This window comes from Solea solea, chromosome 1 (genome assembly GCF_958295425.1).
Source record: "Solea solea chromosome 1, fSolSol10.1, whole genome shotgun sequence".
Taxonomy (NCBI): Eukaryota; Metazoa; Chordata; class Actinopteri; order Pleuronectiformes; family Soleidae; genus Solea; species Solea solea.
The window spans coordinates 31,922,825-31,948,547 of record NC_081134.1 but is presented as its reverse complement, the minus strand read 5'-3'; the positions used below and the strand labels follow the sequence as shown (position 1 = coordinate 31,948,547).

General features: G+C 43.8%; 1 protein-coding gene across 2 annotated transcripts in view; it reads left to right on the top strand.

Moving 5' to 3' along the window:
* prex2 (phosphatidylinositol-3,4,5-trisphosphate-dependent Rac exchange factor 2) overlaps nt 1-25,723 on the top strand; it is a 123,041-nt gene that overhangs the window by 64,299 nt on the left and 33,019 nt on the right. For both annotated transcript variants that reach the window (XM_058630069.1, XM_058630059.1), the window contains 17 exons: nt 393-493; nt 2,403-2,506; nt 2,602-2,651; nt 6,801-6,876; nt 7,871-7,943; nt 9,411-9,553; nt 9,909-10,001; nt 11,637-11,785; nt 11,891-11,976; nt 13,409-13,545; nt 14,765-14,882; nt 15,513-15,697; nt 17,753-17,914; nt 20,807-21,029; nt 21,105-21,312; nt 24,745-24,924; nt 25,441-25,535. In XM_058630069.1, coding sequence (XP_058486052.1) covers nt 393-493; nt 2,403-2,506; nt 2,602-2,651; nt 6,801-6,876; nt 7,871-7,943; nt 9,411-9,553; nt 9,909-10,001; nt 11,637-11,785; nt 11,891-11,976; nt 13,409-13,545; nt 14,765-14,882; nt 15,513-15,697; nt 17,753-17,914; nt 20,807-21,029; nt 21,105-21,312; nt 24,745-24,924; nt 25,441-25,535 — 2,183 coding nt within the window. The remainder of the gene's footprint in view (nt 1-392; nt 494-2,402; nt 2,507-2,601; nt 2,652-6,800; nt 6,877-7,870; nt 7,944-9,410; nt 9,554-9,908; nt 10,002-11,636; nt 11,786-11,890; nt 11,977-13,408; nt 13,546-14,764; nt 14,883-15,512; nt 15,698-17,752; nt 17,915-20,806; nt 21,030-21,104; nt 21,313-24,744; nt 24,925-25,440; nt 25,536-25,723) is intronic.

Here is a 25,723-nt window from a genome sequence, read left to right as displayed (position 1 = left end):
CTACTCTGGTTGTTCACATTGTTCAGTCCTCTCACTCAGCTCCTTGCTCTCTCTCGTTCTCTTTCTTATCAAAGTGGGAGTAAATAAATGTTTCTTGACCGTTTCCTTCCCGGTCGTAAATGATGCGGCGCAATGATCATCACGAACTTCCCGAGGTCCCAATAAAGTCCTTTTGTGATCGTGTTCCATCTCGTTTATAAAACAAATAAAGTCAAACAGTATAGATGAAAACTAAACCTTGGTGGCCTACAAAAGTAATTCATTCATTAAATTTTCGCCAAGACAGCGTTTGTTGCAATAATCCCATGAATAATTCAGTAAATGTTTGTGGTCATCTTGCGTTATTACTTGTGTTTCTCACATGCCAGTTGTGTTTTGTGTTTTTCCCGCAGTGAGTTTGTGTCGTGGCTGATGGAAATCGGCGAGACGGGGAACCCGGAGGAAGGAGTTCACCTGGGTCAAGCTCTGCTGGAAAACGGCATCATACACCACGGTTGGTTTTTACACACTTTTTCCTGCTGTTCACACTTTTCTTACGTTGCTTTCATTCCCAGCTCGTTGTTTCTGCTTCTAATGGGCTTGTGTGAACACATCAATGGCACTCCACTCCGTCACACAATTTAATGCATGAGTCGTATCCAACTGCCACTGCCAGAAACAACTTTGTTCAACAGAGTTCGAGCTACACGTTTTAAAGAGTCTAGGCCAGGGGTCTGCAAGCTTTTAGGATGAAAAGAGCCATTATTGAACCCTCTCCACTCATATAACATAAAATCTGGAGCCGCAAAATCCTTTTTTGACTCATAAGATAAAAATAATAACATGTATAAAGAATGATAGTTTGTTGCATTGACGAAATTTAAGACCTACAAAAAGAAACTTTTGACATTTCATTGCTGCTTGAGAAAAACTGCCTCTGGATCCAAAGATGGACACGACTCCAAACGTCTGCACATTACTTCATGTAAGTGTCGGGAATTGCATCAGATAGTTCACACAAGTTTATCAAGGCTTTTTTTTAAATTCAAGATCTTTCTTATGATTGACGTGTAACAAAAGTGCAGTGCTGAATCAGTCACAGTATGCACCAATGTACCCAAAACAATGATGAAGTGAACGGGCAGAAATGAAGATGGAGGGTGGCAGAAGAATGCAAGGCTTTTTAATATTGCATTTCGACGCAGACATCGGATGTGATGCATATTAAGACATTGTTATTTATCGCCTTGATCTCCAAATAAGAGGCGTTCACTCTGACAGGAAAAAAAGCTACAAGGAGCCACTGCAGAGAGGCTGAACAGCCACACGTGTCGCTTACAAATGGAGCGATATATAACCAAGCAGCGAACCTGATGTGTCTTTGGAATACAAACTGTCCGGTGAATAGGTCATTAGATGCCTCCAGAACACGTCTCTGTCGGAAGTGTCTGCATCGTATATCACCATCCAGAGAACGGCAAATTTCCCACAAAATCCTAAACCAATCACAAAACTCCATGAGTATATGTCGAGTCCAGACTGCAGTGTGAAAACGAATCAAACTGAGGTTAAGTTGCAACATGTTACTCCCTGAATCTGAACAGCTATGAAATCACCCTTAATCATCCTTTGCTCCTCCATATCCAAAACCAAATCCACCACGGTCTCATTTCCATGTTCCTCCATCAACAAGCTGCATCCCTTACTGTAGCTGCAGCTGTTATTTCCGTCTTAGCAGGTATCCCGTTTAAACACTCCATGTTTAGGTAAGGGATTATGAACGTTAATCTCTTCTTACTGTAATGTTTGTGTAATATCTGCTCAGAGACTCTTCTGTGGCTTTGGATAACAAGTGTCTTTTTGTGGGTGTTTTTTAAGTGTATGAGTTCGGAGCTGGCTCAAGCTTTGTGTTCACATGAAATGGCGCCTCGTGCTCTGCGTGTGTTGTTTCCTCAAAAGAGTCGGGGCCTCGAGCCAAGTTGTATCTTAACTCACCCACCCAGGGTGTTTTATTGCTTCCTCACAGAGAAATAGATTGAGCTTTAAATGTTACTGACGGAGAGGAATAACTCCCTCGACCCGCCGAGCTCTCTCTCTCAGACGTCGCCGGGTTAAAAAAACAAAACACGATTGAATATCTTTTCATAAAAACCTTTAATGGAATCCCCGCCGCCGCAGCCAAGAATCCAGAGCAAACTGTTGTTGTTGCTCAGAGGATCTTTGACAGATCTGCGAGTTCCCTGAAGCAAAAAGGGAAAAAAAAGAGCTCTGAGGATCTCTGAGTTAGCCCCGCGACATGAGGTTTGAGTCTCCCTCTTGTCTCCACATGGCTCTGTTTGACTTTCAAATATGAGGCGAGATGAATTATTCCTCCTCCGCCTTTTGAGACTCTCTTTCACTTGTGTCTTCCTCATGTCTCGCAGTCACAGACAAACACCAGTTCAAGCCAGAGCCCGTGCTGTACCGCTTCCGCTACGACGACGGCACCTACCACCCCAGGAGCGACATGCACGACGTCATTTCCAAGGTAGCCCTTCATACAGCGAGGTCTAATTTAATAAAAGTGCAAAAACGTCATGGAATAAACCCTCTCTCTCTCTCTCTCTCTTGTTTTTTCCTCAGGGTGTTCGACTCTTCTGCCGCCTCCACAGCCTTTTCACTCCGGTCATCAGGTAAACGACCTTTTTTCTTTTTCCAGGTGGAGCTCCAGGAGCTTAGCATCTGGCTTTTGCTGTTGCTAAAAATAAGTCTCAAAGCTTCCACAGTGTGGAGGAGAATATCTTGATGAACTATGAGCTCATTGTTTTTAAAAACGAAACTGACGAAGGAGTTGGTGCAGATGGTGATGGAGAGCTGCGGGGCTCGTGGGTGGTCGAGCTTTTTCACAAAACAATTCCCACCTGAGGTCCTCTTACGAGACCTTTCTGTTTATTTTCAACGTAACGTGAGGTAGTGTTTGTGTACGACCGTCTGTGTGTTACCAAAGTTTATTTTTCTACGTTTTGCCAAGACTGTCATCCCATCGCTCTTTAGCACGTGGCTGTCTGATTGTGATTGGGCCTCAAACCTAACCCTGCATGGATTAATAAAGTACTGAACGTGTACTTTCATCTCCACAAACACTAGACAAACACTTTGATCTGATGAAGAGAACCGTGTAAAGCTGTAGAGAATCTTGTGAATGACCCTTAAGCAGAGGTGGAAAGGGTACTGAAATATTCTACTCAAGTAAAAGTACCACTATTTTGATAAGATTTTATTTAAGTTAAAGTACTGGTCTAAAAATGTACTCAAGTTAAAGTAAAAAAAAAAATAGCTCGTTTAAAATGTACTTAGAGTAAAAGTTACTTAGTTACTTTTTTAACAAGGTTGGGGTTCTTAAGGACAGGGGGACACAAATCTCACATGAATTGTTTTTAATTAAAGGCACACTTTTACAAATTAAAGTGCTGACAAAATAAAATATGTAAAAACATAATGTATCAGTCAACATGGGTCAAAGGTCACACATGTCATTCACACAGGGACCTTAACTTAGCGCCAATTCACCTGTCCTCTTCATTCACCTGTCCTCGTCATTCACCTGTCCTCGTCATTCACCTGTTGTTTTGTCAAAAAAAGATTGAAACTCTGGTGGTTTTTCTTTGTGTCTTGTTTTTGATCAGAATAAGATAAATCCTCTCATAATAATACGCTACAATATGCAAAATCCACTAAGTGTGACTGGCAGCGTATTGATTCGGTGTCAGACACAGTGTTGAGCTTGAAACCATAAATTGAAATATCTGTTTTCTTCCGTCTATCCGTCTCACTGTCCTTTCGATTTTCTTGTCGTCTGCTCATCCAATCAAAGTCAGACCCCAGGATGTGCATTTTAGAAAATTGTGTTACGTCCCTATTACTTGAAACTACACTTTGCTGTTGTCCTGTGAACCCAGTAACCCCATCAGGTTATTGTTTGTAACATTGCCACCCACCGACAAGCCTTAAAAACTTGAGTCACTATTTTTATTCAAATCGGATGATCAGCTTTCTGCTTTCAGGCTCTCAGTGCTGAAATTAGAGTCTGATGTTTTTCAATTATATGTGGAGGATATTTCCAGTTAGGCAATCCCAAAAGTAAGTTACGGTTGGTAATTAGTGTAAACACGTGCAAACAGAAACATCCATTATGCCCATGAAATAGTCACTAAAACTGTAAATGTAAAACATGTGGTTTGTGCATCAGTTTTGGCACACGCACATCTCCTCATCTGACTGAATTAGAATTGGAACAATTCTGGTTTTATTGGAGTGATGCGATGCACGTTTTTGGTTTCCCAGTGTTGTTCTTCCAAATTCCGCTGGAGTAGCGTTTGAGGTGTAGGCCGCTGATGTGCTTCACCACAGAACATGGTATTAAGGCTCCGTGTTTATGCTGCATGTCAAATGGCCTGAGGGAAAAAAAAGCTATAATTTCACACCAGTGAAACTGTGAAATGGCTGCTGGGGTCAAACTCATCCTGAATGTAATCCAACATATAAGCGTCTTAGAAATTTCAGTGCGAGGCCAAAGTGTTGGACGTATATAAGTGTACGGGCTTATCTGTGCAGCACATTCTGAGAGCAGCAGTACAAAGAGCCTGGGAATGCCAGAGTTTAATTGGAGCAATCAGCCTCTGCCTAATTAGGTGGAATTTCCTGGCAGGGCGACAGAGATGAAGCGAAAGAGGGCCACGTACATGCCGCACAACACCCCCCCCCCCCCCCCACACACACAGCAGCTACTGTGCCCCCCTGCTTTCATCGCAAGAAAGCAGTGAATCTCTTCACTCCTGGTGATGCACAGTTTATCCACAGGAAGCCAAAGCTGTAAACACACACTTAGACCTCGAAATGTAGTTTGTAGAGAGCCTGTAAATCTACAGAAGTGTATTGCATTCACTCAAAATAATGTTTAAAAAGGCTGTTTTTACGAGATTTACTTTGCTTTGGGTTTGAGACATTGGGAGATTCTCCTGTTTTTAAGCAATGTTGATGAAATTGTTATTAGTTTGTCGACTTTGCGGTTGAAAAAAAACAACAGAGCCTTTTTAAAAACTATTTTAGGTGAATGTCGTACACTCCTGTACAAATCCCCAGAGTACAACTAAATAAACAAATTATCCTCACAGATGAAGTAAAATAGTGGCATCTCAGTCCAGCCTTGAGGAATATTGAAAATGTCTTTGTGATGCTGATGAATCCTCCAGAAAGTTAATTTGTTTGATATATGTGTGTAGGATTTTTTTGGTTGTAGTTTACGTGAGTAATTCATCAGGAAAAGAGAAGCTTAAAGCACACACTCCTTTAAAAAACACAAGATTCATTACATCATCCATTTCCCCCACTTCTCCCAAAATGTCGAAAGAAACTTGTTTCATTGGAGAGAAAGTTAAAAAACCAGCTCGCTGACCTTTTCCTAAGTTACTCCTCAAACTGCTGTTTCCTCGCTGTTTCCTGGACATATGGCTGCCCATTGGCCCTCACTTTACCCCCCATTCTTCACTCTGACAGCCTCACTGTGCACCAGCCGCTGTAGCCACAGTTTCTCTGGCTCTGGGATCCCATTCAGCCCATTCAGGGGGGGGAAAACAGGGTGCCTCTCGCATCTAATGGTCTGAGTGGTTTATGCCTGACATGGCAGGGTGATGTGACTCACTAGCTGATATCAGCACTGCAGTCCTCATCAGAAACCATCACAGGCTGTCAAATCCATTTATGCAACACAATGTTCCACTGTGGAGGAAGCAGGGCAGCGTTTGGCCTCCCCGTAGTTCACATTCTGACGAGTTTGACAAAGCCGGGATTAGACTTAAACTTGGCCCAGATGTCATGTTTGACTTGTTTTTAACTCTTAAAACATCTCTCGTAAAAACAGACCCCAAACCAAAAAACTCTCAAAAACAAAACCCCGGGAATACATTTTTGTAAAAACAGACCCGAAAAAGGTATTTTAATAACAGACCCAAAAAAAATTTTGTAAAAACACCTCAGTTTGCAAAGATGGACCCAAAAAAAATGTCATAAAAACAGTCCCTGAAAAACAAATTGCGTAAAAACAGACCCGAAAAAAAAATCACGTTAAAACAGACCTGAAAAGATATGTGGCTCACATTTTGACAAACTTGAGATGGGATTAGCTGAGATTAGATTTAAACTTGGCCCAGATGTCATGTTTGACTTAACTGAAACAATGAGAGTGCTAGACAGGTGTGTGCGTGCGTGCGTGCGTGCGTGCGTGCACTTCATTGTTTGCGTTGGACAGAAGCGGTGAAGTTGTGGAAGTCACAGTGGTTCAGGACTTTCCCGGCCTTTCCCGCAGCTCAGCCCCCTTGCGTGTCCCCGGGGAGGCCCCGGCGTTCATGGGAAAAGCACGGCTCTATTTCAGACAGCATTCTCGGGGTCTGGCAGAGTAACACTGAAAACAGTGACAGCAGACTGACACGGGGGCACCCCGGGGCCAAAAACACTGCAGGGGCCGTTACCAGCCTCGCCTGGAGGAATGCTGCTCTGCTGTCACCGACTGTCAGAAAAACTCCCTCAGATTTATGACACCTCTGCCAGTGCTTGAAAAGCGACCGCACCTTTGCTGACAGTGGAAATTATTAGTCCTCTTTTAAAGTATTGTTTAAATAAACCAAGCAATTACTACCCTTCATGTTCACCATCTGGGTTTATTACACTTAAAGTGAATCACGCGGTTGAGTTACTACAGTACGTGGCACAGTCCGAGCTTAAAGGTATAGTTTTGTTTTTCCCCCTAATCCTGAATCATGATTCCTTTCTGATGTCCCATCCAGGGATAAGGACTACCATCTGCGGACGTACAAGTCAGTGGTGATGGCCAACAAGCTAATAGACTGGCTTATTGCACAGGTAAGTGCTAAAAACTATCATAAAGCAACTTTTCAGTGGAATTGTATGGTTTTTACATGTCTCTATTGTTTTGTACAAAAGCTGTCAAAACGAGTTCACACGGTGCCGATTATCACCTCCGCACGACTCTATAGCAGCATTTATTTTCATGTTGCCTGCGGCAACCCCGCGATCAAAGTCTCCATTGATGGAGCCAAGGCTGAGGCGCAACAGCTGCATAGCGCTAGTAAAGCGAGCCGGCGGCATACAGTTAGACTATGGCTGAAAACGCCACGAAGCACCCGATGAAACTTGTGATACTGACATTGAGAATGAATGAGAATGCAAAGCTGTTGGTCAGGCAGAGATGCTGTTAAATGTCATTTTGAAAACACATTTATTTTGCCAGTGAGAATGAGAAGTCTAAAGGAAGGTGGAGGGGGACAAGTAGCTGCTGTCGTAACAGCAGGTCACTTCAAATGTGCTACAGAAGGAAGGAAACGGGAGACAACAAAGCGCTTTCATGCCGTCAGACTCGAGACTCTCAGCGGAGTGAGAAGGAAACAAGGACCGATGCGGCGGCGGCGGAGGTTTATTGACTTTGACAGGGAGCTTTGAGCTTGCCTGGTTGATAGTCCAGTCCACTCCAGTCCAGGATGACTAACAAAGAAATGTATATGACCACCACCGCAGCATCAGTGGCAGATATCACATGTCTGTGTGAGCGTGCACGCATGTCTTTGTGTGTGGTAGTCTACGTGATTGTGTTTGACCCGGGAGTCTGCTGTCTCATCTGATTCTGACTGTGTGTAAGACGGAGTGGCTCTGTTGGCCTCAGGGGTTTCTTGATGTAAGAACAAAGGGGGTACGAGTTTGACATTTTGACTGCTGTCTAAACACAATGTTCTTTCTTCTTCTTCCCCCCCCCCCCCCCCCCACTTTCTCTCATTGTCTTACTTCAAATGTGTCCCCTCTGTCCTCTGTGCCCTCTCTGTCCTCTCGTCTTCTGTCGCAGGGCGACTGTCGGACGAGGGAGGAGGCGTTGATCTTGGGGGTGGAGCTGTGCCACAACGGCTTCATGCATCACGGTACGGATCACTCGTCACTGCCGCGGACCTTCAGCACACTGTCAAAACAAACGCAAACAAAAAAGCAAAGTTGTGTTTGTGCCATGCACAAACCGTGGAATCCTCCACGTCGCTGACTAAACGGGAGTTGAATGCTGTGGAGAAACCGCGCGCGGAGGGCGTTTGGCATTTAGCGCCCCGTTTTAGAACACCACTGCTCTTGTTCTCTCTCCACTTCTACTTTTAATCCCTTTGACACGCTACAGGAATAGAAGTTTTTTTTTTCCAGTCCATTGACTGAATTTGCGTTTGTGTATATGTGTGTGTTTGTGTTGTTAGGGCTGTGGCTGCATTCATGCGTTCACTTCACGCAAACACTGCATTTTTCTGGATTTAGCTTTTGAGAAACTGGCCAGTAATGTTAAAAAAAAAAAAGGATTTTTGTCAGTTTAAGTCAGTTGCCATGGCTACAGCTTGTTTACAAGGGGTCAGGCTTGTATTTAATTCATACATGCTACAGCATGAGTCACAGTGTGTCTCCTCGTATTCCCCATGATGTAACCGCTTCAAACTTTACCCACAGTGCCAACCTCACACTACAAATTATGAGCACTTCCACAGCCTACAGGGCATCATTTTAACCATTTGTACCTGCAAGTTATTTGGCCCGACTCTGTGACTATTAAAACTACTGGCAGTAGATCTGATCTTAAAGGGAACGAAGTGAGGGGAATGTGAGAGGGAAGGGCTTTTTTCCCCTCAGAGTTATTTTTTTAAGTCTTGGTGAAGGCATCGCGTTGCTGTGGAGATCGAGCTCATTCAAAAGGGATAGTTTGCAACAGAAGTGGGGTCTCCCTCACTTTCCTGGTTTATATTTATGCAGTTGTTCTATGCTGTCATACTTAGACAGTCACAACATACAGTGTTTCTCTTTTGTGCAGAAACAATCAGAATTTTTTATAAATTAACAGCCTGGGCCATCACAAGGGAAAAACGGACTCAAAAACAAAATCTTGTAAAAATAGACCAGAAATAAAATCTCGTAAAAATAGACCAGAAAAAATGATCTTCTAGAATGGAAAAAAAATCATGTAAAAAAACAGACCCGAATTTTTTTTTCTTAAAAACGAAAAAAAAATCATGTAAAAAAACAGACCCGAAAAAAAAAATCTCGGAAAAATAGACCAGAAAAGAAATCTCGTAGAAACAAACCCAAAAAAAAAGTCTCATAAAAACGGACCTGAAAAAAAGTCTTACATAGGGATCACATACTATATGATACACTACTCATGGCCTTGTTTTTAGAAATGTCTTAATTCATTGATTAATGCTATGAATTAAATCTGCTCTGAAACTTACCAGGATGACGATAATGTCAAAAATGTAAACTTTATGTCTTAAATCATGTTTCTCTTCAAAGTTGACTCATCTAATCCCAGTTTTTTGCCTTTTAATACACATTTATTTCCTTATGGTCTCTTCCCTCAGTGTTGGAAAAGAGCGAGTTCAAGGACGAGCCTCTGCTCTTCCGCTTCTTCGCCGACGAGGAGATGGAGGGCTCTAACACCAAGCACAAACCCATAAAGCACGACCTGAAAATAGTGGAGAACGTCATCTCCAAGTCTCTGCTCGTGAGTGCTCGCTGGCGTTATCCCTTTGTGTGCTTATTGACTGATTAGCTCTCGTTCTCTCCTAATACGCTATAACATTGCTATATTGTGCTCACTGGAGGAATCCTGCGAGCACAATAAATCATTGTGAAACACAGCTGTGAGACGGGGAAAAGTCATAACACTGCAAAAGTCCATTTTACACTTCAGTAAGCATTTTTTTAGCAAATCCCACCATATAGCTGCATGTGTGTGTGTGTGTGTGTGTGTGTGCAGGAATTTTCATCTGGTGTGTGCATATGTTTGTGCTCTGTGAGAATGGAATGTCTGTTTGCTGTCCTGGGATTTAGCTGACGTGAGATGTGTTGTGTTCCAGATAAGGCCCAACGATGGAGGCTATGGTTTCACGCTGGAGGAGAGGAACAGAGTCCCGATAATCAAATGTGTGGAGAAGGGCTCCCCAGCTGAGGTGAGCACACACATCTGGTCTACACAGTACACACTCATTGACATGGATCTGTGCAGTATGGATGGATCGTAATAAAATAAAATAATAAAATAACAGGACAGGACGCATGAAAAAACTGCGGCCAGCACGCGCTATTCCCGCTTAGAGTCTGTCCAAGATCAGTTTAGAACACCAATAAAACAGTTCCAACAAGAGCACCTATTAAATGCTGAGAAGTCAATGAAAAGTGCGCTCTTAAGAGTCTGTCAACACGTTTTACTAAGATCTACTCGGATCCCCTGCACTTCATCGCGACAGTGCTCGATTCTTAATTGATTTCTTCTTTAATGAATATTAATCTATCTCTTCAGTGAGGTAAGTACACACAGTCCCAGCCATAACAACAACATTAGATTAAAAAAACAATGGTACAGAATTGGCATAATCATTTCTTTTGGTGTTTCGGTTTTCGGCCAACAATTTTCATTTCGATACATCCCTACTTGTAACTTGTAATGAAGCAAATAATACATCGATTGATACATTCAGAAATATTGTATTTTATTGTTTGAAAATACACTCGTTCTTTGCGTCGTGTTTTTTTGTTTGCGATTCTGACTGTGGGCGGGCCTTAAGAAGCTGCCTGCTGATTGGTTATTGAGTTTTGGAGCGGAAGTAGTCACGGGCTTGGAGTCGCTGTCTGTCTGGAACTCGTTGTCCCAAGTTTTCCCCGTTGACATTCCGACAAAATAATTTTTTTTTGATTTTTTTTTGAATGATTACACCGATATTTTATTTGCTTCGTGAAAAGTGTTCTAAATCTAATTCCATAGTAACTTCAACTTATTCTGGAACAGTATTGTTGTGATTTCCTGCATTAGGACCCTGCAGTTGTCTCAGAAAGCATCAGATTGAAGATCTATCTTTATCTCATGTGAATCCACTGAACACAACAACTTAAAGTCCATTAATTGATTTTCAAAATTTGAAACTAATTCTGCAGGATTTAAGTGTTCAACTTGTATGTAAATCACTGTAATGTCTGCTGTGACATGGTAGAGCTCAGGATCTAAGGATATAAGGGCCTGTGTTCCTCTGAACCCTCAGCTTATCCGCACTGTGCTGCATTTGACTCTCGCTGAGCTGCAGTGCCTTCAAAGCAGACGCATACCAGTGACCCGAAAGCCTGATGTTGATAAAACGTGGTTCCATCATCAGTCATAAACTACATAAACCCCCAAACTGTTTGCTCCTAAGCTAAGTCTGATTTATGGAGTAGGACACTGATGCTAACGTTAGGAGCCTTTTTTTTGTTCTGCGCAGAAACACAACACATTAAAGGGCGCCATGTTTTTGAGGTCTTCTTTGGTGTTTTCTCGCTTTGATCTGCAAGATGGAAATGGGACAGAGTTTGGAGGCAAAATGTGAACACTCTGAGCGCACGACCCGTAATTTCCTCCAGCCCTGAAGTAGCGCTGCATGCGGCTGGAAAGTCTGGTTTGCATAGACACTGGCATTGTGCGTGTTTGCCTTTCAAATATCCAATCTGAGATCCATGACGGGATCCAGCTGTGTGCACTCAGATAGCATTGGAGAAGTTTTGTCTTTTTCTGTTGTTAAAATCATGATCCTGCTTTCCTTTATATCCTATGTAAGATGGCCGGCCTGGAGGTTGGAAAGAAGCTGTTTGCCATAAATGGGGACCTGGTGTTCCTCAGACCTTTCTCTGAAGTGGAAGTTCTCCTCAGGCAGTGTTTCAACAGCAAGAAACCCCTGCGGGTGCTGGTCAGCACCAAACCAAGGGAGTAAGTGCGATCTGCAGACGCTGCAACGCCATCTCGTTGTTTACATTTATCACTTTTAATGCATTAGCCTTTTCTTCTTTTTTTTTCTCTCCTCCTTATCTTCAGGACGGTGAAGATCCCAGACTCGGCGGACGGGTTAGGTTTTCAGATCCGTGGCTTCGGTCCGTCTGTGGTGCACGCTGTCGGGAGAGGTGAGCCGTCTTTGCCTCATCAGCAGAAAAACCTCTCTGTTACTGTGGCACAGCTGGCAAACACAGCTGCTTGTGTGCGTGACTTGGCCACAGGAGGCCAGTAACACACCCCCCGCCCCCCCACATCCCCTTCTCTCATGCTTTCCATGTCGTTTAATGGAGCTGCAAAAACCTTAACTGGTTATCAGCTCATCACAATGATTGCCATGCACCTACTTACATTCTTCTCTGTAGTTCAATTCCTCGGTGTGTTGGGGAAGTTTGTTAAAGCCCCTTCCCCCCTCCCTCCCTCTTACGTGTTTAGTAGCAGTGCTATCAGAGTTGGCACAAGACAGTGTTCAATCAAAAAACAATCCATGGCCTTGTCTGGCTGTTCTCAAGGGAATTTAGTTGTTTTTCCTCTTTCTTCTCTAATTGGTGGAGCAGGGTGTAGACGCGTCTTTGTGTGTGTGTGTGTGTGTGTGTGTCGTTGGTGTTTGGCCATGTCGTTGCCTTGGAACCCGTGACTGATCCCTCGGAGTGTCACAACAGCTGTGATGCCCCAGGTGTTTTAGGGTCAACAGGAGCAGGTAATTGAGAAATTCGAGTCATTAAAAAAAGTGAGAGACACACGAGGTGGAGCGACGGGAATGCAGAGCGGCTGAACAGATAAACTCCGTCAGGAAATTCATTCAGTGCTAATTTAATTCATTTCGTTTGCAGGCTGCGGTGTGTAGGGTTTAGAGGGGGATCTACCAACAGAAATGGAATAAAATATTTTTGCCAGACGTTGATGTACCATCAAAATAATCTTTTAGACATTATTTGAAGGTTGAAATCCTACATTGCGTCTCTTAAATAGTAAAAAAGTATGCTTTCATTGTGTCATATTTTCTGTTTAATACAAAAAAACGTGCTTTCTCTGCAAAAATATGCAGTTATAAATGTCTACACCGCCTATGTTGACCACATAGTGTTAGTGTTCTTGTTTTGGCCTGTAGCGTGTTCTTCACTGAGACAGCAGAGGAACTAGAGCTTATATTTCCTGATATAACAAAAAGTGAGGGGAATGTAAAACTCTGTATAGTGCAGTGTGAGAGTATGCATGGAGTGTGTGTGTTTGAGGAGCTATGAAAACAAAGGGGGAGGAATATTTTGTCTGCCACGCACTTCCTTCCGATAGCTGTAAAACCTTGAGGCTCTGAACTGCGTCCCACAGAAAGGCCCTCGTCTCTCCCAGATAAACAACTTCCCTCCTCTCATGCTCTCTCTCACACTCCCCCTGAGCTGCCAAAACAGGAAATTAACGTGTAAATACAATTTAAAAAAAGAAAAGAAAAAAGGAATCTAGTTGAGCCAACTTTTGTGTACAGGATGTAGAAAATGTCACAGGTGTTTTTATTTTGTTTGTTTCTTTCTGATTGCGTGCGTCTCTCTCTTTCCCCCGCAACAGGCACGGTGGCAGCCATCGCTGGCCTCCACCCGGGACAGTGCATCATCAAGGTGAACGGCATCAACGTGAGCAAGGAGAGCCACGCCAGCGTCATCGCCCACGTCACGGCGTGCAGGAAGTACCGGCGGCCCTCGCAGGTGAGAGAGGAGAAGAAAACATGCTGAAAGTATGCAGTGAAACTGGATGAAGTGTGGGAGATCATAAAAGAGCAGAAAGAGAGGGCTGTGAGAAAAATGCAGACCTCCTAGTGCTCTCTCTTTTTACCTTCATATCACTCTCTCTTTCTCTGACTCGGTCTTTCCTTCCCCTGGGTCATTACACAGAAATAATAGTAGTTTTGGCTCCTCCAGTGCTGACCTCTGGCTCACAGGAGTGGGACTGCTGTGGGAGACTGGCAGGCTGCTGCAGTGAGAGGTGGGAAAGGATCTGGGGGTGGCTGGAGTCAGAGGGGGGGGGGGATGTAGGATATGGCCGGGCCCAGTTTTCTTTCCTCAGGGAAAGTGGATGACAGCAGACGAGCTCTCTCCACCTGCTGAAGGTGGGTAATAGTGTGTAAAATAAGGTTTGTGTTGTGAATGAGTGTAGTGTGTCACTTTAAGTTAGCTCCAGTAGGACTTAATGAAGCACTGCAGGGTTTCAAGACAACTGGGGGATCTGGTTTATGTTGAGTACAGACACAGAGGAACCACCCTCTCTTTCTCTGTCTCTTTCTGTGTTTAGTGTGTGTGGTTGTACATTAGAAGACCACAGAGCAGTAGGCAGGCACAGTGTGTAACATTGGCAGAAAAGCTGCTGTGGGTTTGGGTGTGGAGAGCACAGACAGACAGACAGGCAGATAGGTGCACACACGGCTGCGACGCACACGCCACAGTGGGCTGATGAGATTGGCATGGGTTTGCTTCTGCGGTGTCACCGACCACCACGTTTCCATATGTCTGTGAAAGCTTCTGCCAGCCCAGCTGTGTCACTCACTGCCCAGCGTATCTGGGTGGAATCAGCCAAACATGCTGCAATCAAACCCAAACCTCAGCTTTGTGCCATACACACAGAAAGTTAGAATTTTTTAATCTCCTATATTTCTAGTAATAGAAATCATATCTTTTTTTTTTTTTTGGGAGGGATGTGATTTATAAACTGATTTGTGTTTCCGTTTGTGTGACTAAAATGCTTCCAGATCATTTAAGATGAGAGGAAAGCACACAGATGTTTGACAGTGTCAAGTCCAACGTGTTGGAAGAAGAAAAAAAAACACATTTGCTTTCAATCATTTCTTTGCTTTTTTAACGATGCACAAACATTTTCAATATTTTTTTAAATGCAGGCAAACCTTTTTTATTGTTTCCCCCCACCGTGCAGCAAGATACCATTAAATGGGTGTACAACAACAACGAGAGCGCGCAGGACGGCAACCACAAGACCAACCAGAGAGCCACCACTGAGGAGAACGGCGACGGCTTCGACTGCAAAGTGGAAGGTGACTGAACGCACACACACACACACACACACACACACACAGATGGACGGTAGTAAGAAACCGCACGGAGGTGTCCGACGATGTAACGCAGGCTTGTTTCACGCGGGAACACAAAAGCCTGTCGCCTGTTCTGGTTAACAAGTCGGACACGGCTCCAAACGGTCTCATCTGGAGTGTGTTAGTCTGAGAACAGCTGCCACCTCTGGCTTGTCGAGTGTTAACCCCCCACTCCCCACTCCCCACCCCCCGCAATTTATGGATCCCAGCGAGCAAGTAAAACTGGAAAAGCTGTTCCTTCATAGCAAACAGCTCCGGAGTTAGAATTTATTGCCGTATTAAGTTATTTGCACTTGCAAAGGCCCAGTTAACTTGATGCTCTTGGAATTGCTCATCATTTGAGTCGAGGGCTCTTCCTTTGATTCACGCTGCGTTTCAGAGGTCTGAGACCTCCTATGGTGCCAAACGTCTGTTCCCATTTGCTTTGTGGCGACGATGGCGGGGGGGGGGAAATTATTTATGTTTATCGTCGCTCATAATCACCACGTCATTCTCGTGATTTGTGCGTCTGTTGCTGTCATGTTAACAGAATTCTCGGTCTCTTTGCTCTCCTCTCTCTCTCTCGGATCTCAGAGGTGATGGACAAGTTCAACACGATAGCCATCATTGACGGGAAGAAGGACCACGTGAGTCTGACGGTGGACAACGTCCACCTGGAGTACGGAGTGGTGTACGAGTACGACAGCACGGCCGGCATCAAGTGCCAGGTGCTGGAGAAAATGGTTGAACCGAAAGGATTCTTCAGCCTCACTGCAAAGGTATCGTCCAACATTTAAACCATATCAGGTGTGTAATGGATCTCTGTGGTTAGTTGTAGGCGACTGGACTGTACTAGTGTAATTGACTTGAATTCAGTGCATTTATCTAATCGCACCATTTTTTGGACTTATTTACTTATTGAAGCTGAAGATACTCATGATAATTTGATTTGTTTCAAAAAAACTTGCCATTTTCTTGCAGCACTCGCAGATCATTGGTTTTTTTTAGAGGCTTTTTTATCTTTAAACATTTTACTTAGGAAGGCACAAAGTATGATTTCCTGGTAAATTATCTTGATGTAAGACATATAAATTGAAAGATACTGTATCTTTCTCCTTTCATGTTAAGGACTCTTCCTAGATCAGTCTTTAATAAGTTGTTTTCTTAACTGTTAATTTCAAACCTACAGGTCATTTCTTTTCTTTTTTTTAATATCTGTTCCACTCAATAGCTTTATCTGACACACGTGTCACAAACACAGCACGTACCAACTGTACCCGTTTCAAAGTAAAAGCACTATGATCTTCTCAACAAGGCCTTATTGTGAAGTCTTTGCCGGAGCAGCAGCAGGTACTGTAGACTCCTGGCAGTGTGTTGTGTACAGACGAGCGTTGCAGCATTTTGAAACTGTATTATTTATGTTGATCTTCAAAGGCAAAACCCTTTTGTAACACATAGCAGCAGCAGCAGCAGCTCCACAAAGCAAAATGACCTCATGAAAAGGCAGCTGAAACAAATGAAACGCTCCATTTTTGTGGAATTTCGCAAACAGTGGTGCTCGTAATTCACTGTGTTTGATTAGTTTCGTCCAACCAAATCGCCAAACTAAACTCATTAAAGTGCTGTGCTGTGAGATAAAAAACTTTAATTAGAATTTATGAACTCAACGTAGTTTAGGCCGTGACGTTATGCAAATTGTTTAAATTCTGGATGGCTGTGGTTAAAAGAAGGCGGTCGAGGGGCGAAAACGGGTGATTTTTTATCACATCTTCACCTTATTTGATGAGGGGAGGAAACCAATAAAGACATAAACAAACCATGACAGTGCTTTTATCTCTCACCAGGCAGCAGGGGAGCAGCAGATAAAGTCTAAATTAATTATGATTTTTTTTTTTTCCTGAATATCTGGGTGAACGTGAAAGCTCAGTGGAACGTGTAATCATTCAGTCTCTGAGTGATAATTAGGAGTTGATCGCAAATTGCAAGTGAAGTCGAGTGCAACAGTTCTTCTGTGGATCGAACATTGTGGTGTTTAAAGTTTAAAGTGACAGCTTTATTTTCCGTCGTGCTACTTCCCTGCCGTGTTAAATGCTTGGCTGTGATGTCATCGGCGAAGAAGAATCGATAAAACGTAGATATAACTCTGCATATTTGGTGTGAAAATAAGAAAAGTTTACGGCATGGTCGCTTTTGAAACTGAAGCAATCTTTGCTTTCTGAAGAACCTTAAAAGTCCTCGATGAAACCCAGTCATGTTCATTTAAAAGAAGAAAAAAAATTCCTGTATCCCTTGTGACTATAAGTAGTTTCCCATTCCTCCATATGAAAAGTAATTATGGTATTATTATAAACATCTGCTTAAGCCGCCTGTGTTGTCCTCAGAGACCTGTGTGATGTTGAGTTTCATAACACATTGTTGGGATGCACAGCTTGTCTTCCTGCTCGTCCTGCGTTTCCTTCACCGCCTTTTTTTTTTTTGTTGCCTCTCCTCTCGTTGGGCAACTCATTAAGACAGCTCAGAGATTTGTGTCTCTCTTCCTCGTCGTATCTAATCTCTCATCTGGAGAGTCTGCGTCCCACTGTGTGTGTGTGTGTGTGTCACAATCTGACCTTATCTCCTTGGATTTATAAACAGTTCTTTGGAAGTTTTTACTTTAACTGTTCATTAAGTCCTGTCGGAGAAATCAACCCTGCGGCCAAATTCAACTTTTCCAGTGGAAAAAAAAAAAAGAGAGATCTTGTTCGTTCATTTACATTCCACTATGTGCTCCAACAGGGATTTGGGTAGAATTGTCGTATCAGTTAATCACGCCTGACTCTCTTTTCCACGAGCAGATCCTGGAGACGCTGGCACGCAACGATGACACGCTGGTGCAGATGTGTGGCAGGTTGAGCTCCAGCTGTGACGTGATCCCCGAGGAGCTGCAGCAGCGCTTCAGTGCCATGTGCGGTGACAGGGTGGAGCACATCAACCGGCGCATCACCAACTACAGGAAGGTAAGTAATCCTGAGCTGCTCAGACGGTGCCAAAGAGGCTTTTGTTTCTTTATTTGTAGAAAAAAAGGTCTCTTCCTTTGCGTCTTTGTTACTTTTAACCCTTTGTATTGCAGGCGACACTTTGCATTAACGTAATTACGCAGTGGTTTGTTGGAAAAATGCATAAGTTTGCATTTTTTGGCCTTTTTTTGGACATTGAGACAAAGACTCAAACAAATGTTATTTTAAATATGTTTTATACTGTTCAAATTTCAAATTTAGCGTGCAAAATCTGGTGTTCACGAAAAACTTGTTTTGTTTTTATATAAAACTTTAGCTTTTCTTCATTTTAAATTGTTAATACACTATTTAACATGGCAGTAAATTGTAAATAACTGCCACATATTGAAAGTTATTCTGGAAAAATGGGCAAAAGCAACTCACTCACAGGACATTTTCTGGCCCTTTTATGGTTATGGCGGCACAGTGGCACAGTGTAGTAGTTAGCACTGTTGCCTCACAGCAAGAAGGTGCTGGGTTCAACTCCCAGTCTGGGATCTAGACATGTTAGAATGTTACACACATTCAGTCGGATTGATCCCTTGTGGCGGCACGTTCAGTCGCAGCAGCTCTGATCAGCCCTCCATCTGACCTTGAAATTTCGTTGTGCAGTTTCAGTTGTATAATGACAATAAAGAGATTTCCTTTCCTTTAAAATAAGCGAAAAAGTCCTGAAGAACATTTGAGGCTTAGGTGTTAAAGGGTTAATGGGACTGGAGATCAGTCTGTCTACTGTGACAGAGATTACCCTCCTATGATCTGCATATGTGTATATTTTTGTTTTGGTTATTTATAAAAACAGAATGCAGCTGGTGTAGAAAATCCACTTTAACATAGTTTTCACAGTAGATCTCCCGCTTTAGTGACAAAAAGCTTAATGGTAACATCCACGATGCACTGGCTGCGTCTCCTCCCTATAATGAAAGGTGGTGAAAAGGCAAACATTTCCTTTCCGCTTGTTTTTGCTTGTTTTCTCAAACGTGCTGACATCACCATGTCACAGTGAAGTCGAACTCTTAAGCACAACATCGTGTGATGTCATTTGCTCTCAGTGACCTGCAAGTGAAGAAAAAAAAGAAGCCAAGAGGTGTTTGTCACTGACTCTGTGTGATTATCATCTGGCATTTTGTTGTGTAATTAGGTTACAGCTCAAGTATTTTTTTTCCCTAAATTTTCCTTCTCATCTGTGTGATCACGCGTCCTCGGGGCCGAAAAACACTCCTAATGCGATGCAAGTGTGAGCGTAGGAGAGCAACGGAAAAGATCTGACTCAGTGTCGGAGCGAGCCTTGGATTAATTACCAGTCACTTAAAAATAGCCGCGCTCAGCCACAGCCAGGACTTTTGTGTTGTGTAAGATCCCCTCCCGCATTGTAGCATTCCTGCTCAGACCCCGAGAGAGAACGCAGGGGATGGTGAAAGAGGAAGAATAAAGGAATGGAGACAGAGTGACAGTAGGACAGAGCAAAGGGAGGTGAAAAAAAAGGGATAGACGTGAACTTGAGAGGTCACTCCGTGGTCTGTCTGGACCACATCAAAGTTCTCGGAGCAGCAGCCTCAAACTATCCGAGATAACCGAGGCAAGCGAGGTGAATTGTTTAGCTTACGTTCATTTTTTGGGGATCCAGATGTGTCAGACTTTTGGACCCCACTGTAAATGATATTATGATTATGATTATATTACCGGACAACCCAAGCCGCAGCTGGAAACCGATCCCGTGCTTTTAAAGCATCTGCTTTCTCACAAACATCCAAGGAATCATCCAGGGTTCAAGGAGAGTGCAAGCAAGTGCTACACAGAAATCAAATGTGTTTGTGATGTTCTGTGTATCATGTTTTACACAGAGATGCTATCTCTTAGCATGTAGAGGAAGTTTGGGTCACATGTGGAGCGTAGACAGATGGATAAAGTCGCATTAAACCACCCCCCAAAGGGCGTTTACAATCATTTAATAGTGTATGATATGCACGAAGCAATTAAAACTAACTTATCTGAAATATTCAAAGCACAAAAACACCCATTTAAATATAAACAAAAGAGTCCCCACACGTCTCTCTCTGTGTTTCTAGCTCTTTAGATCTTGTGCGACATCCTGGTGCTGCACACAGGAAGTGACAGGAAGGTCACCAGTCCATCACAGGGACACATAGAGAGACAAATGACCATCCACTCTCACCTACAGTCAATTTAGAGTGTCCAATTTGCCTAGACCCCAAATTTTGCATGTCTGTGGACTGTGGGCGGAAACCGGAGAACCCGGAGACCCCCCCCCCCCCACACACACACACACAGGGAGAAACATGCAAACCCTTGTTCCGACCAGGTCATGAACCCGCGTCTTGTTGCTCTAAAGGCTAAACGGTGTGGCCCACCCACAAGAGTTTCAAAATAAGTTACTGTCTGGTAGAGCCAGCTTTCACATGAAGATCACAGCACACTAAGACCAAACCCTGACAGAATAAGAACAACGACAACAAACAAATGACCAAATGCTTTAAATGCTGGAGTGAAATGATGAAAATAAATCATAGACAGAATGTAAAGTAATGGATCTTGATGCTTTTCTGCCTTTTCTTTCATATATGTGAAGAATCATTTGTTAAATACTTTATATATTTTTGTGTCTGTCAAACATTAGTTATATAATGTAAAAGTTCAGACTGTGCAGTCTGAACTTTTCATTCCCAGAACCTATTTTCCACGTTTGATTACTATTGATTATAAGCAGCCAGTTGTGAGGTGTGCAGTCGGTGCCACTGTAGTGAAAGATAAACACTTCTCGCTCACAATACTAATATATTTTCTTTTTTTTTCTCCTCCTCCTCCTGTTGCCCTCCATCTTTTTCATGTCAGTTTGCCAGAGTCCTGAAGAACAGAGCGTGGCCCACCTTCAAGCAGGCCAAGGCCAAGGTGTCTCCTCTCCACAGCAGCGACTTCTGCCCCACAAACTGTCACATCAACGTGATGGACGTCTCCTACCCCAAAACCACCACCTCTCTGGGCAGCGCCTTCGGCGTGCAGCTGGACAACCGGAAACACACGCCGGAGAAGGGACGACGCAGCAGTGCCGAGCAAGGTGAGTCCAAATATGAGCTTTGTATGTGCTTTTATATATTCAGTACTTTTTCTGACGGCGTCTTTGCTGCTTCAGGGAAGCTGAGCCCCATGGTCAACGTCCAGCACACCATCACCACCATGGCAGCGCCGTCGGGTCACAGCCTGGGCAGGACAGAGGGACACGGCCTCCGCTTCCTGCTCAGGGAAGACGACCTGCTCACGCTGGACGCGTACCAGAAACTCCTGTACAAACTCACCACCGTTGTCACGGAGATGGAGACGCACGGGGCCCACATTCACGAGTGAGTGAAATGTAATTTGTTAGTTGAATATTTTGAAGATGGAGAATTACTGAATTGAACATTGTAGTCTTTCCATTTTGCTATTTGCTTTGTTTCCAATTGTGATTTCAGTGTAGTACTTGTCGAGGTGATGCCGGTCAATCACACCTGCACAGGAAATAGCTGCGTTTCTTTCTTGTTTTCACTTCACAACTCCTAGACCTTTCTAGAAATCTATTAACTGGCGATCTGTCCAAGGTGTGACCCCCACCTTTCGCCCTTTGTCAGCTGAGATTGGCACAGCACCACTCCCTTGTGGAGAGAAAAGCAGTAGAATGGATGGATGGGTACCGGGGAAAGCAGAGAAATGGAGCTTTAATTGTGCCCATATACTACTGTCATTACGGTAGCCACTCAGGACTTCTGCGGAACGGGCGTCCAATCACAGACAAGATTCACCAGCGCGTCACACGTTTGTGATGTCGGCTTCTTAGTACCGTGATTCCTAAATGATTGAATAACTGTCAGATATCGGAAAAGTCAGAGTTATCTTGGGAAAAAGGGGCAGAAACACTCACTCATTGAACAGTTTTTTTCAATTCTACAGCCATAATGTAAAAATATAAAAGAATAAATCCAGGCTGCCTGATGTTCATGATGGTCATAAGAGGGTTAAACAGCCAGAGTTTTGCGATGAATCCACTCTAACATATTCCCCCACAAATTGCAAAACAAAGGGGTGAAATTAATGCTTTTTTTTGAAGCCCTTCAAAACGCTTTTCCTGTGATAGAAAGAGACACTTCACTACTGATTGTGAGATGCTCTGTGAAACCACATCGCCTCACATAACGAGCTGTAACCTAAACAACATGCGGTATATGCAAGTGTTCTACTTGTGCAGAGGGTTTTATACTTGATAAGGAATGCATGTTTTAGATCGATGTTTCCTGCCCGGGGCTACTCTGTGTGTAGCATGTTTGGAGAGGTCATTGTCTGGAGATGCACGCGTGCGCACACAGCCGTGCAACAGGGAATGGGAAACACTGCACCGTCCAATCCCCCAAACACAGGAAACACAATCTCTGTGACCTCGAGGGCGTGTCACCGCACCAGGTGCCCGACAATGAACTGCCGACATGTTAAAGACACAAGATGATGACGATGATGAGCAAGTTTCTCTCGACGCGGTATCTGCTAATTATCTGTAGACAAACGATGATTGCAACTGATGCATGTCTTTTATGATCATTTTGCTGCCTCAGATCATTAGACGTCTCCTCATCTGCGGAGGCAGCGTTTGCAGAATGACATTAAAACTCGCTGGATGGAGTGGATCTGTCACCTCGCTGCAGTCATAATGAGATGACTTCCACAGCACGGCTGCTCTTATTAACGGAGTCTGGACTTTTCTTCTTTTTTTTTTTTTTTTCCTGTCGCACTCATGTCACTGCCAATTAGGCGCCGATGCATCCACATGCATTCAAATGATGCAAGACGGCACTGGTGAGAGGGCGGGGTGATGTGACCTTTTCCACGCAACATTCCAGGAGCTTGTTAGAGATGAGCGTGTGGGACTGTAGTTGTTTTAGCCTCGGTGCATCGCTCTGACCTGTGTGGGGTGTGTCGGACACTCCTGAGCTCTTCATTTGGTGCGGTGTGGGGTCATTTTGCTACTTTTATTGTTCACACGCCCCCGCCCTGCCCCGTCTCAGCCCCCATAAGTTTCCTCTTTGTCCTTCCTTATTTCCTCTACACTTTGCTTTCCACACACAGCTGTCTGCACACACACACACAGACATTAGTCACTCCCCGTGTCTCTGCCTTTCTCCTCCTGCGCTGGGTGTGCCTCACTTCGACAACACCACTTTATAATGTTGTAATAATGACCTGTGGCCATATTTATAAGGCCTCTTTTGTATGCTATGTCAAGCATGACCCCCTCCGAGTCCAAACTCAAAGTCAAGAACGGATGTCTGTGGTAAATTTGTAGTAGATTAGAAATATCCCCGAGTAATTTAGGAAGGGAAAACAATTGGATGTAGGATGCTGTTGCATCATTTCTTGGCTGATATTGGGAGAATCCATTTTGAGGCAGCGGCCTGGACGCGCGGGGGTCACGGCGATGTGAGGACGCGTCTGCTGATGTACTTTGCACAAAGTCTCCTCCCTTTCCTTTTCCATATCGCTTCCTTATTCTCTGCACATCATTAACAGCGAGTGTCCTGAGAGGCAGAGGTTTCCCAGCGTCCGTTTCTTTACCTCCGTTTAGATTGAAAAGAGCGTCATGCAAATGTCCTGGCGTGAAGCTGACTGATATGGAGCTTTGTGATGCAAATGCACTCGCAGACCCAATGGTTTAATGTGTCAAAGTAGGTTAAAGGGTTTCCTGTGAGAGATTAAGAGATCTCACTGATTGCCCGCGGTAAGTAGTTGTGTACTTTGGCCGGCACTCGTTCTTTTTCTGTTTTTTCTCCCCCTCTCTCTCTCACTCTCTCTCTTTTTTTGTTAAAGCTCCTTCTGTGATCCAGTCATTGTTATTCTCCTTCGCTCCCTCGCTCAGTTTGCACCCCAAAGGCCCCAAACTGTGCTCATTTCTTTATTAACCGATCAGCCAATCACGGAGCCTGAAGGGCTTCCCCATAGTGATGGAATGCCAATCTTCTTTTTGGAGACATTGTGGTGGCTCCTGGAGTGGACCATAATGAGGGCATCGCTGTGGCCCAGGCAGCCTGTGAATGGGTAGGAAAGAGGCCAATGGAGGCAAAGTGGGGGGGAGGAGGAGGAGGAGGGTGGAATCGTGAAGAGGCATAAAAATCTAAGATGCATGTGGGTAACATAAGTTGGACAGGTTGTTTATTTCAGTGGCCCCTCCTCCCCGCCGCCTCCGCTTAGAAACATCCTTAAGGCTGATGTTATGACACAATGGAAAATGTAAGTAGACACAAATTAAAATAGTCCTGAAATGTAAACAGACATCGCGTGTCAAAGTATGAGCGTGGTGAGACATCAAAAAAAAAATGGAATATGGCCCTAAATGCCACCATGTGTTGCTCCAACTTTAAAAATATCCTGGCCTGGTCTCTTCCTGCTCCTCTGATAGTGACCTGATGGAGAGCAGAGCAGAGCAGAGCAGAGCGAGAGGAGCTGATCTCTGCAGCAGCGTGTTGACACAGCTGCTGCGACCCCCGCTACGTGTTTTAACCTATTAATACGATGCAGGATCTTTGACCGTCTGACGCTGTTGGTGCGGAAGCAGAGCACAAACAAACAGGTTGTGGTTTTGTTTGGCCCGCCCGCTCGCTCAGATTGTACGTAACGTAGCTTCCTGTGCAGCGTCAGTCGCATCAAACGGGTCGTTTTTATCATGCTGTCTTTTAGCTTCACAATGTAACGTCTCTCACCCTCTCTCTCTGCTGGTTTCCTCTTCCCTCCCTTCCCTCTCTTTCCATCAGCATTCTGTCCTCCATCACGCACCCTCCGACGTCAGAGGTGAGGACCCCAGAGAGTTACATCTCTGCAGAGAGCGAGGGGGAGAAGGGCGAGCGCAACGGCAAGAAAGTGTGTTTTAACGTCGCCGGGGACGAGCAGGAGGACTCTGGACACGACACAATCAGCAACAGAGACTCGTACAGGTATGAGTGAAGTCAGAGGTGATAACGCGGAGTAGAGGTGCAGAATTTCACTCTATGACGACGTGTTCCACAGTTTAAAGAATAGACTGGAGTACATTTTTTTTTTATGGACAATACAAGATTCAAGCATGAACAAGACATTGTTTAAATAACTGATAAACACAAATAAGTCATCACAGATAGGGCAGCAACTGACGATTATCTTCATAATCAATTATGATAATGGATTCTTTTCTTTCTCAAAATGAATGATTTGTTGGTCAAATAAACCAGAACATATTTAAATTTAATCTTAAAAAACAATGAATCAAAGTAGCTTAAATCGGTAATTGATTAACAGATAACATATTGACAAGTATAGTGTAGTAATAGTAGTTAAGTTAACCAGCATTATTACTTGCAGTTTGTTCAGTAGTGTAGATTTTTGCACCTTTCAGAAGTCTGTATTCATTGATTATTACTGAATTATATTCAAATGAAGTTGTACGGTGTTTTCTTCTGGTCATTTCTCCTCAGTGACTGTAACAGCAACAGAAACTCCATCGCCTCCTTCACCAGTATCTGCAGCAGCCACTGCAGCTCCTATGTTCACAGTGACGACATGGACTCAGGTGCACAAACACACACACACACACGCATTATTCTCCTCCACATTAACAGTAAAGTATTTCAGCGTCCAGGTCACACACTTATACAGTATATAAGTACAGTATATATATGCACAGTATTCACTGGCGAGTGTTTTTTTTGTGTGATATCTGTGGAGCGTATAGAAATAAGGATAGGTAGATTATGTGAC